Raw genomic sequence first — 13,094 nt, forward strand, 5'->3', positions numbered from 1 at the left:
TGTTGATCAGTTTTTACTCCTGGTAATGACTCAAGGTGGAATATAAGTAAGAGCTGTTTTGCATTTAGGTTGCATTTTATTATTTTAACCATTATGCTGAAAGAAAAATCATAACTGGGGTGAAGTTTACCTTCAGAACTTTGTGACAGAAGCTTAGCACTGGTAAACATCTTCAAATATTTTCATTTCTTAGACCTAAAAGTTTAAAAATGGTGTGTCTGAACATTTCTCACACCACAACCTTTTTGCTCTTTATTACCTCACTTGACCTCAGAGTAAAAGTGGGATGGCAACCTCCTTGTGACTAGGAAAAATTGGTGGTTGCCTGGTGATCACATTGAATTATTTTGTTGTTTGAGATAAATGAAAGCAGTTACAAGGACCAACTGCTGACCCAGAGGTTGAGGCATGGTGAACCTCTGGGTGTAATCACAAGGCGACTGCACTGGTTGCCTGGTTGAGTGAGTATTCAGTCAGTTTAAATCAAACTCTGGTTTAGTTTCCTCGTTGGTGCAGTCTGTTTGTGCAGATGTGAACACGGTAGTCGCACTTGGGTGCGGAACGAAACAATGGCACTGAGACCCTTTGGCGGAGGTGGTCTTGGTGCGGTTCTAAACGAACTCCAGAGCGCTTTGTTTATGATGTGAACATGATCGGACCTTCAGTCGAACCAACTACCAGGTATGCGCTGCAAGCATAGCTAAAAAACTTCCCATAGCCATGAATACTTTGTATTCTGGGATGCAGCAAGGCACTATAGGTGTGCACAGGTCTGTACAGGATAGCAACTATGTATGAAATGAAAAGACTACTGGGACCAGAGTAAATGAACTACAGGTGTGAAAACTTGCCTCTTTACACTGGAGGACTCGATTCCACTGGTTGCCAACTGCTTGTATTCTGGTTATATTCCCATGTAAGAACAAGATTGCTGAGTTGCTGTTAAATCGCTGTTGTGAAGCAACTACATCACTATCTGTGGAGGAAGTTTCACATCTATCTATTTTCTGTCTTATTGCCATTTTAATGCTGTCTTGGTGCACCAATGTTGCTTCAAGACAGTAGCTGACTGGGAGGGATCGCAGACCTGCCTCCTGTCACATCAGCCACAAAGCTCTGGAGACAAACGTCTCCCCCTAGCATTGTGTGATTGGCCACATTTACCTAACCTGACTAGATACACTGTGAAGCACGCAGTTCAAAATACTGCTGTGAGCTGTAAAAACACGCACTTTAATCTAACTATCAAGTAATATTTAATCTGTGACTCTTAAATGACATTGAGTGTGAATCATCGTCTGACCCTGTGTGACCTTGAATTGGACCTGTTGGAGAAAATGTAAATGACCTGATCTTTCCTTGTACCTTTTCCTCATTACTTGCATTTGCTGCTGTGTGTAATGCTTTTGTTTGGTCTGCTGTTTGTTCTTGGTGTGGCATGCCATTTACACGGCCTGCTGCCAATCCTCCCACAGACCTGAGGTTCATTAGTCTGCAATATTTCTAGCCAGGCTGTTCCCTCCAGTCTCTGCCACACTTATGTGCTACTAAAGTTAAGTCCAAGTAGACATTCACAAGTGTTAATAGTTATCGCTAGCTGACCTTGTGTCTCTGTGCATCCGGTTCTTGACCTCTCTGTTTGTCTGCCTGCCTCACTCAGGTCTCCACTCACACTACTGTTTTCTTCACCCCACCAAATTCAAGCATGATCCTCCTTCAGTGACACAGTGAAGGAGGAAAGCATGTGAGATAGATTCTCACATGCGTTCCTTTAATCAGTGTTTTTATTGATGCCTCAAACAGCCCTCAGCGCAAACTGAGAGTAGACCAAAGGTTAAAAGAGGTATCCCCCTGGACTTTAACTCCGTTCACTTACACATACTCAGTCACTCACACACACACACGTGCACACACAGACACCAATTGACCTCACTGGTTTGGCTGGTGAAAGCACCTCCAGCCTGGTGACCTTAGAGAAGACAGGTCAGCCTGGATTGCGTGGGTGATGCTGTGAAGAAAGAGAAATGGTGGGGGAATGGATAGCTCCTAAGCTCAAAGTGAGATCAATTACTTCAAACATCCAAGACAAACTCTCACCTTCACCTTTTCACCTTCAACCTTGAACGGCAGAACAATCTTTGTAAACAAACCCTCTGTGTGCGTTATGGATACTTTACACTGGCCAAGAGCCGTTTCCCAAACAAGAAAATGTGAAAGGCACACACACACACACACACACACACACACACACACACACACAATGACTGCTGATTTAAAATATACTGACACTTTAAAAACAGCCCATTTTGCCCTATTTTTACTGTAAACGGTGGCATGCCAAATTTAAACTTCAACCAACTAAATACATAAATGCCATTACCATATTTAAACCAGCAAATATGAGTTTTGTAATATACTAATTCATTAGGCCTTTCACAAGACCATTAAGGCAATGCTATTACGCCAGCCGACTGCAATGTCCCCTGTTAATGCGACAAAGTTAAATCTACTGTGTCAAATTCCGAGGAAGACACAATGGCTCTCTGCTAAACGGCCGATATTCCACCAATCTGCTGCGAATTTGGCGATGCTTGTAATATGTAATTCAATTGAGCTAAACGCTGAGTGTTAAAGTATATATTTGGACCAATGAGACAGGCCTTTTCCCTCTCCTAATGGCACTATTACAAGAAATAGGACCAAAGGAAAAGCTTCATTAGCTTGCTAACTATTGAAGACTGGGATACTAATGGGAGGATTAAGAGTGTGGGAGCAGTGCTAAATAGCTGTTTTTCTGTTTTTAGAGAGGACGATTACATATAGCCTGTGGCTGTTGTGTAGCTGAAACTGTGAGAAGAACACTTGCTGTATTGCTGCTGTCTTCCCTGTGATGTGATCAATAGGTTGAGGTTATTAATATTTCCACATCGTAATTGGTTGCAATTCCTTCCATCCGTATATAGAACAGCATTATAACTCCTGTTCACTTCTGGTTGATTCATCCTTAATGCTGCTATACTTTGGGCCAAGATGCCGAGAGTCTGGGGATGGTCTTGATAAACTGGAACAACAATAACATCGGACCTGACATTCCTGACTGCACCACACCTCGTTCTGCTATTCAAGGGAAAGTCTGCGAGCCTCCACCCCACCTCGGTGACCCCCTTCTTCCCACTTCGTTCTATCTGTCCTCCCCTCTCTCCACCTTGCTGCCTCCCACCAGAGCCCAGCCCTCGTCCTGCATTTCCTGTAAACAGGCTGGTGGGAAGCTCCTAGGCTGGACGCTTCCTCCCCGGGGATGACCTGGCAATGACCTCAGAGTGACTGGCACCAGGCCTGGCCAAACCAGTGACACACCCTGTCCACCACCTCGCTACACAGCCACCACCCAGTGCAACAATGTACTTAAGATGTCTCCCTCATCACTACTAACACTAACATAACAGTGGGTGGAGGAGCTGTTTCAGAGGCCATGCCAAGGCTTTGTCATCACTCTGAGGAGGTTCACGTTGAACCGTTTGAAGTGAAAATGATGCCAAAAGATAAACCACAGATGCATGTGTCACTGAGCTCAGCACAGTGGAAACCTTTTACTGTGTGCATAGTGTGGGCAACATATTTGCATTATTGCTGTAAACCTACCTGGAAGTGCTTTGAGGTACCTGAAGGGACACTTTATGCTTCGTAATTTGAGCACAGTCCTAAATCCTGGACTTTCCTTGCTAAAATGCTTGTTTGCCAGCTCTCATTTGTTACTGCAAGGGCTACTTGGCAAACATTATTCTGCTGAGGCTGCACACTCAGCATGAGACTCATCTTTGATAAAGCACACAGAGCTGTAACTTAGTATGCGTGCACATATGCATATACACACCACTTACAAACAAACATCTTGTATAGGGCTTGGAATAAATCATTAGTGCACCTTTTCCTTATCCATTGTACACTATGGTAGCTTGCTAATGAACATGTCTCTTTGCTTTGCCTGAATGCCTGTGTTAAAGTAGCGTCTGAATGCTGCTGGACATTAATCACATGCGTGGAAACAAGCCAAGCCTGTAAGTTCTCCTTAAAATGCATGTCTGCGACTGCAGGCATGGTCCTTTTGTGTGCACTGCTCTGGGGCCACTTGGCCATTTTCCTCACCACAAAAACACACTTTTTCCTCTGTGGGTCTACAACCACATTGACTGTTGAATCTTTCCTCAATAAATCACTGCCTCCGTCGGCTTGGTGGCCTGGGACAGTGGCAAGTGTCAAGATTTGAAAAGAGTTTTGGGCAAGATGTACACATACACGCAGACAAAAGCACCTACACCAACTATACAGGACTTTATTACTGTGGGCAGTAAAACATAGGTACACACATGCGGTATATACACTCTGACATGTATGGATACACTAAAGAGTGACCCTGGCAATAGATGCCTCTCCAGGGGAACGAAGAATAGGCAAGGTGACTGGACAGATAGGCTTTTTGCATCCTTGTGAGCGCTGTGAGACCTCTGGCACACAATGAGCCACATTGATAGCATCATCAGGAGACAAAAAGCCACGGGAAAGGGCTTGAAACGCAAATGATTTAAAATGATGTTGAAATATGTATATAAATATGTATGTTGGTATGGGGAAAATGAACAGCTGCATACCTGGAGAAGAAGCTTTGTGTGGCTAAGTGTTACGAAGGACAAAATTTGCTAATAAACCCATAAAACAAACTGTAGATTAGATCATTAAATAAAAAAATAAAACAAAGGACACTGCCAGAAATAAGGGCAAATTAAGGAGGAAGCATTCTGTCCCAGGATCATCTTAAACATTTCACAGAGCTCTCGGTAATGACCCATCTCTTTGACCACACAGAAGTCATCAAACACGACTCTTTTATTAAGACTGGGGAAACACTGAGGCCTGCAGTGGCTGAAGCTGTGCCACAGGCTGGGGTAATTTGGCCCAGTCTGATCTCGGTGATTCCTCACTCTATCACGCACTGCAGTAAACCCTGCTGCCCCTCAAGGGTCCAATGAAAGAGGAGCACTCAGGAGAGAGCTACTTTAATAAAAGCCCTCCTGAACTTAACTATCAGTGTCAGGTACAGGAGAGCAATTATACCACAACTGTTCTCGCTCTCTTTTTCCTGTTCCTACTGCCCCCACCCACCACCTCACTTGATCGCTATTCTCTTTGTTTTCTTACTGATCAGCTCCTTTTAGTCACACCTCCCCTCCCCTCACGCTCTCACACTTTCTTTAGTGTTCGCCACTTCTTACATGTGAAAAAAAACCTCCTCTCAATTTTTGCACTTTTAATTGCATCCATAATGACTTTCTCTAATGTGTGTAACCTGCACTCTGCCAGCTACGCAATTGCCATTACCTGTTCTATCTGCTCAGACTTGCAGAAGAAGCAGCACCACCACCAGATGTGACCTCTAAATCCACCAAATGGAAAATCAGGAGTAAGCTCTCCCATAAGCATTGTCTTTCTTCCCGAAGCCAGTGATGCCTGACATAGCAGGCTGCTCATCTCTCACACACAATGTCTGTCAGCTGTTCTAGGGTTAAGCCTGGACTCTTGCGTGTATTGCGCTGCCCCTAACAACTCAAGCTTTACTCACTTTAAAACTGATTCCAGTGACAGATGCGCTCTCTTGTTCTGCAGACTGCAAAATGAACAGGCAGAATAAGCTTTGTTTCTAGAGTTTAAAATGTCCAAGTATAAAAAGACTGGCTGGAAATCAACAGCTGATCATAAACAACATCCATTAAAGGGGTATTATAATAAAGACATACAAGATATGGCTGCAATCCAAGTCAAGCTGTTGGACAGCTAATGGATTAGCTAATTAATTTGACTAAATGAGTAAGCACTAATCCTCTGTCGTTGGCTGTTAGTAGTTTTTTGTAGCGTATTAAGGCCAGTGCACTCCAATTCATAGCATATGGAGATTACATTTTCTTTAGCCTAGATGTTGGGATGCAGCTTTAGCCCCAGTGCAGTACAGAAAAATGTGATATCCTTTGTGGTGCTCACAGCCATAAAAAAAAAAACACTGATAGTTGTTTGTATTGGTCTATATCTGGGATTCTAAAGATACACCCACCAGGCAGGTAGCAGTCCTCGGTAAAATACACTAAGGTACATTTAATTAATCGTTATTGGCAGAAAACGACAAAGGAAGCTTTTTGATTGAATTTCTTTAAGCCTCGTTCAGCCATCAAATTAAACATTTCCAGTGTACACAAATAAAGCTGGGGTCATGACAACTCTAAAATGGTTAAAAACCTATAAATCAGCAAATACCAACAGAGGAACCAGATCTGACCAAATACGTTTCATATAATTACCAAATATTTTTAATGTTTGAATTTTTCTGGCTGCATAAACTAGGCACTCAGTTACCGAACCTTTAATAACTTTGGTCTATATTGTGTAGCACTTGCGTGTTCATCTTTGTATGACTGTATGCATTTAATGCATTTAATAAGATGCCACTATAGATGGTAGGGTGTGAGGTAACATCTCTTTTAGAGCTCAGATGAAACAAGCTTTTCAAAATCTTGGTTTTGAAACTAAATCATTTGAAGAGCAGCTGGATTTTTAATCTTACCTTTCATTGTCCGATTTCGATGGCTGGGGTTTGCTGTCAATCCCAGGGAAACTGTTCATATCCACATAGCCATCATTCTCATTGCAGGGGACTGTTGAACGGTTTGGATCCTCAAAAAACTCAGTAACAGTGTGGGATCTAGTGGGTCTGCCTGGGATCTGGATGTTCTCATAGTCTGAGCTCATGGCTGGGATGTTTTCGTAGTCTGAGGTATCTGCACTGGGGAACGAGATAGAGCGGGGTTTGGTCAAAGGCAGCGGCATGGCAGAGCGGCGAGAGCGCTCCTCGAAGGACTCCACTCTAGAGACGCTCCTGCCATAAGCTTTGGGGTCTCCTTTCCTCCTGTGCTGGTCTTTATAAAGGAGAAAGGTGGATGGGAGGTCTGAAGGACGCTGCTGAGGTTTCACCATGCGGGACTGGGGCTGAGGAGAGCTCCCAGTGCTTCTGCGATCAAGCTCGATGACTCTCACTGGACCGTGGTGGCTTGACTCAGAGGAAGAACGCGAAGACCGGACACTTCCATCACTGAATCCCTTTGAATCTGTCTTTTTCTTGAACTTCAGAGCTAAAAAGCGCTTGAAGGAGGACTTCTTCTTCTTCGGGAGGTCACTGGGTTCGTGTTGGATGAGGAGGGATGGGGAACTCTTGGTAACTGGTCTTTTAGTGATGTAAGCCAGCTCAAATGGTGGAGGGATGTCCACTAGAGAAGTTGGTGTGGAAACACCACTGGAGGACTGATGGCTACGCTGGGAGAAACTTCCAGAAGAAGTTATCATACATGGAAGGGAAAGGGTGTCATCCTTTCTCTTCATCCTGATTTCATCTTTCAATGATTGACCCATCTCAAGTGGGCTGCTCAAGGACACGTCTGGGCCATCTGCAGACCGTGAGTATAACAAGAAGCGGCGAGACTTCATAGATGGAATCACACAGTTTATACCTGCTTGCTGGGGGTGGCTGGTAGACTCACTGTTCTTGTCCAAGGACACCGTGTAGTAGTCATGGGTCTGGTATTCCGTCCCTGTCTCCTCTGGTACCGTTTCCGGGACATAACCAGGAACTTTCCCAGAATAGGATCGTGATCGAGTGACTATTGTCTTTCGATCAAGTGTCACAAAATTCTCCCCTTCTGAGTCAAACCCTGCCTCTTCATAAATATGCTCTTCACTATCGGAGTCTGTGTCTTCATAATAAGGCACAATATGGCAGTCCAGTTCCTCTATGTCTTCTTCAAAGGCCTCGGTCGTGTGGGCAAACACCACCCTGTTGGTTAGCTCTGGGGTTCGGCCCAGGTCTAGGTCAGCTGGCACTGTGATATTACACAACCTGAGCCGAGGCTGGCAGCTTTTTCTTTGGCTGCGCAGAGCCTGCTCTCTTTTGGCGTTTCTTTCTTTTGCACTTTTTACTCGGAAATGCTTCTTTTCCTCTGCTTCCTCTTCATCGTCATCACCTATCTCGATGTAATCCTCTGATGAGACACACTCTACCTGCTCAAGGTCATCGTCTTTAGGGCAGAGTGAATCATCAATGTTTGCATACTCATCTGCTGACTCGCTGTCCTTTGTCTTTTCTGTGTGCTCGTTTGACTGTTCAGTGGCCTCATCGATGTGCCCCAGTTCTGAAAGCGCCTGCTTATCCTCCAACTTGTCCACATCATCTGATGACACATAGTAAGGCTCCTGGTTAGAAGCATAGCCTGTTGTGTGCTCTTCATCTGTGGTAGAAGGCTTCCCATCAGTATCATCCTGATTCCACTCAGGGTCAGCAGTGTCAGTCACATCTCCCGGAACAGCTTGTATGACAGAGTAAGGCCCAAACACATCCTCCGTGCTGGATGTGAATCGGAAACAGCCGGAAGGATCCTTGGTTGCCCGTTCTGGTTGCCAGACCTCGGTGTCCCCTGTTTCAGCTGGGTCGCATGACTCACATGTATCACTAGCATCGTCTGTGGGACCAATCACATCGTAGGGATATTCCTCAGTTACAGTTGGAAGCATGCTGAATCCAAAGGCAAACCCTCCACCTGTCAGTTCATTCTCATTTATAAGTGAGTCATGGTGCAGATGCTCGTCCCTTTCTTCACTGACTTCCTCCTTCGGTTCACTGTTGTTGAGTGACTGGGTTTGATCAGCGTCTGATTCCTCTAAAGCTTCATCTGAGTGTTCTGCAGGCTCACAAAGTATTTCAGTCTTTTCAGTTAATCTCTTCTCCTCTACTTCTTCATCCTCCTCTCCTGCTTCTTCTTCTGTTTCAGTTTGAGAAGGTGCTGGTGTATTCTCATCATCATCAGTGCGACTGCCATCTTCAGGGGAGTTCAAGTCAGTGTCATCATTTTCATTCTCAGTAGTGTCAACAGTGGAAATATCATCTGCTTTGACTGTGTCATCAGAGCCGATGCTGTCTACATCACCGTTATTATCTAATATTTCTTCTTCATTTTCTGATTCCTTTTTAGTTTCTGTCTCTATTGTGTCCCCTTTGTCATTATCCCCTTCCTGTGCCTCACTTTTCTCCTCTTGGTCCTGATTCTCCATTTCATGGAGCTCTTCAGTCTCTCCATCAGAGTGAGCCACATCTCCATTACTGAGACTCTGCTGAGCACAGGGCTCCCCCTGTGGGTAAGGCTCATACAGGGGTCTGGGCTTGGGGGCAACAGGAGGTTTTGGACCTTGGACAGTGGGACAAGGTCTCGACATTAGCTTGGACTGCACTTTGATGGTGAGATGACTGCGGACCTTTGGTAGAGGGACTTGCAGCGGATTTTGAAAATCTGAAGAAAGTGAGAAAATTTAAAGAAATTAGTGACGCAAATAATATTTGCCATACTTTGCAAGTTTGCGCTGAGATAAAACATGTGGCTTCTGCTGCTGTGTACACTGCTAAGAGGAAACCTTGTACACTGTAGTAGTCAGTGACATGCAGAAAGCTGCAGGGGACACAATCAGCAGGAAAAATAACAGAGCCACAGGGTACTTAGAGAAGGAACAATAACATTTCCCATCTAGGAAATGACACATGCAGATTGGCCAGTTAAAGCAGGATTAGATAATGATGGGCTGATTACGGTGAAAACTTTTCAACTAAATTCATAAGAATTCTTCACACTGCCATATGTGTATTTAAACAATCTCATAAGATATGATTAAGGAGGTCATACCTATAATAACTTTATTTTTTTTTACTATTAAAATGAAGTAGGTGTTAAATTGTGTTAAGTCAGTGAAGAGCAACGCTTGTGAAATTTATAATTCTAATGAAACACACCCATACTTAACAAAGTGTGTATACACCCCTGGTCTCTTCCTGTTATTTAGTACCTGCCCTGACGCACATCCTATTAAACCCTGTGTGCACCCTGGTTATCTCTTAGTGTTCCCTCTCTCTCTGTGTGCCAGTGCACTCTCCGTCTCGTTTATAGCATATTCTTCCAACACTTTGACTTTTTTTCAGTAATGAAAAAAAAAAAGAATTCCAGGTTCATTAATCAGGCCAGCCGAGACAACATGAAGGACTCCACGCAGGTTAGGGAAAGGACATTAACTACACCCCCCATCATTCCTCCATAAACCTCTTTAGGAGTACATATTTTCACAACACAAATGCACTTCCTTCTCGCCATTCTTCCCAAACACCCAGAAACACAAGCGCATATGTAAGCACACACAGTTTTTCTTTTCTTTTTTTCCTGAAAGAGTGTGTCAAAGAACAATAAAAGAGGAAGAGAAAAAAACAAGGATCCCAGTCTGACAAAGCAACCGACTGCAAACAACAGGATATGGATTACGCAACAAGAATTCAATTAGAACAAATGCTTGAAAAACAAAGGAAGAGATAGACACTGGGACCTTGACAGTGCCAAACTCTCAGGATATGATTTCAGACTGAGTCCTTATTATGAATACCAACCATAAAAATCACACCGAACCAGCCTAAAATCTAAAGCGAGGAGGCTGTCATACAGAAACTGATAATTACTGTTGAGATTCTGTTTGAAATTTTTCACTTAAACTGCACCCGGTTACTAACTTTCTTTTTTTCTTTCTTTCTTTCTTGAAGGCTAAACCTTTCAGGACAGGTGACCTTTTATCCAGAACAATTGCTTTGTGCACTTTCATAGAGATGGATTATAATCCTAATTCCAAATCTAATACTATAACAGGACATTTTTCCTAGTGGAGCCCTCCACTGGGAACTGGCCATAACGGGTCTGTGATTTAAACCACTCAAAAAGTGTTATAAACAGATAATTCACATGAAAAAAGATCAGTAGACGTGTGACCAAACTATCAAACTAACTAAAATGTAACGGACCAGATCATTTCCAGTCATACAATGAAAATAATCATGTAACGTGCAAAGCAAGTAGGTGCAATATAACTCCAGGCACCATTAACCAGATTCACAGTTTAACACTCTTGCATTAACACACTTTTCATCATGTAAAACCAAAAGTTGCCTTTCTGGTGTGTTCACGCAAAAGCTTATATATTTCACAACCAACCTGCGTTCATTCTTGGACATCATCATACACGGTAAGCGAAAGTTATCCTCATTTTTGCCCACACGCCGATCGTGCCTCTCCAAATGACGCGGAAACTTAATCCAAACGCATCGCCGGAGAATCAAGTTGTGGAGGAAGAGGAGCAGAACATGTCATCTTTATCTTCTCCAGTGGTGGTCGACTTGTGCAAGGTGCCTCTTCTCGCAGAATGAGCAGCTGAGCTTTGAGCTCGAGTGCTGATGCTACAGCGGACGCTGCTGTGTGGAAACGGGAGGTGCTTCCTGGCGCTTCCTGAGGCAGGATTACAGAGCGCAGCGCGGACTCGAGGCGCGATTCAGCCCCACTCAAAATGCACTGCACACCAATTTCTCTCAGCTACTGTGGAAGTTTTGGCACTGACGAATCAGTGTACTTCACCACACGAGTGGCCGTCCTTTGCTCCACATATGCGTGTAAATGTTGCCATACAGACCAGCAGGGTCAGATGGAGTTGAGAGAGATTTGTTCAGTAAATATGAAACTATAAGCCACAATTCATCTTCAGCACCGTATCGTCCCGATGGACAGCTTTAAATCTGCAGCTACATTTTTATTGTTTTCTGCATGGAAAACAACATCTGTTCTTTGTGTGTGTGCGTGTGAGGTGTCTTTTCATTGACATGTAACTGATGACAGTTGGAAGATCCACAAAGTTAGATAAGCTGTTCAGCTGTGTCGCTGCATACTTGTCGTGCTTGGAGCATCACTGGATTATCTAATCAGAAATGAAGCAGTTTTTCTCCAGTGTGTTTTGCTCATGGAGCATTTCCTGAACTAGAACAGTGCATAGAAAGGCTCCTAAAAGCAGTTTCCAAAAACAGTTTCTCTAGGACGCCAAAGCTTTTGCTATTGGCTGGGCTTCCTGGCCCGGCATCTGTGGCATGATTGAATGAATGCAACCCTTTAAAAACCTCTCTTCATAACAGGAAACTGCTCTCCCAGTTTCCTGCACAACAGGCACCACTTCCTTAGCAACAGATGGGAAAGGTTGGTAATGTTAACCCCTTAGGTAACCTCCAACAAAGATGATTGACTGGTGCTCTGCAGAGCATGATGGTTCGAGGAATAGAAAAACTTCAAACAGCTTAAAAGTGGGGCTTATGGTGGGATTCCAAGGACACCTTGTGCAACATGGGGGGACTGGGACCGTAGCCCACTTAGGGGTATCTGATTTGACAGCTCCCAATGCTGGTTAAATGCCCACACTTAGAATAGGAGGAGCTCACCTCTTTCTTCCTGCTTTTCTACCCACTTGAAGGTCAAACAAAGCGGCATACCTCAGGGATTTCTACAGCGCAGTTGAAGTGGATAGTGATAGAGCAGAGAAGCACAATGAAAGAATCATCTAGTGTATCACCACAGGGCTCTGGTCTTCACTGCTGCGCTGGCGTACAGACCCATACATTATACACACTGGAAAATTCCCATTCCAGATGGTTTGGTGCAGAAGGGACCAGACTTTGCTGCAGGTGCAAAGAGAGTGTTCATGTCATAATGACTCCATGTTATCTTTGCTCTTCTGTGGGTCGTCTAATTAAGAAATATAAAATAAAATTACTGCTTGCTATTATACAATTCCTGAATTATTAACAGTATCACCATAGAGGATGTTAAATATGAGATTATTTCACTTGGAAATGTGACCGCAGCATTTGGTGCAGTAATTAAACTCTTTATTTGTGTATGATGCTGACTAATGTATTTTTCAATACGGTACAGCAAAACAATTTGATCACTGTGACTCAGTTGTTCCGCTGCCAATTGTTAGATTGTGAGGCTGTAAAAAAAACATAAATAAAACTATTGTGGTATGCTGAAGCCAAGTGAGGTTTTTTTTGTCAGTAGTAGCACATTTATAGCTGCCGTAAAGCAACCTTTTGTTTTTCAATTGGATGACTAAAGATAGCTCCAGTCTGGTCTTTTGGCAGTGCCAATGTGCCACTC

General features: G+C 43.7%; 1 protein-coding gene across 2 annotated transcripts in view; it reads right to left on the minus strand.

Moving 5' to 3' along the window:
• Positions 1-11,383, minus strand: part of fgd5a (FYVE, RhoGEF and PH domain containing 5a) — a 33,454-nt gene extending 22,071 nt beyond the window's left edge. For both annotated transcript variants that reach the window (XM_005754339.2, XM_005754338.2), the window contains exons 1-2: positions 11,112-11,383; positions 6,611-9,380 (exon numbers count right to left, since the gene is read on the minus strand). In XM_005754339.2, coding sequence (XP_005754396.1) covers positions 6,611-9,380; positions 11,112-11,121 — 2,780 coding nt within the window. In that variant the 5' untranslated portion in view covers positions 11,122-11,383. The remainder of the gene's footprint in view (positions 1-6,610; positions 9,381-11,111) is intronic.
• Positions 11,384-13,094: the final 1,711 nt, after the last annotated feature.

The sequence above is a fragment of the Pundamilia nyererei genome, unplaced genomic scaffold, assembly GCF_000239375.1.
Source record: "Pundamilia nyererei isolate P.nyererei 1_Seehausen unplaced genomic scaffold, PunNye1.0 scaffold00547, whole genome shotgun sequence".
Lineage (NCBI taxonomy): Eukaryota > Metazoa > Chordata > Actinopteri > Cichliformes > Cichlidae > Pundamilia > Pundamilia nyererei.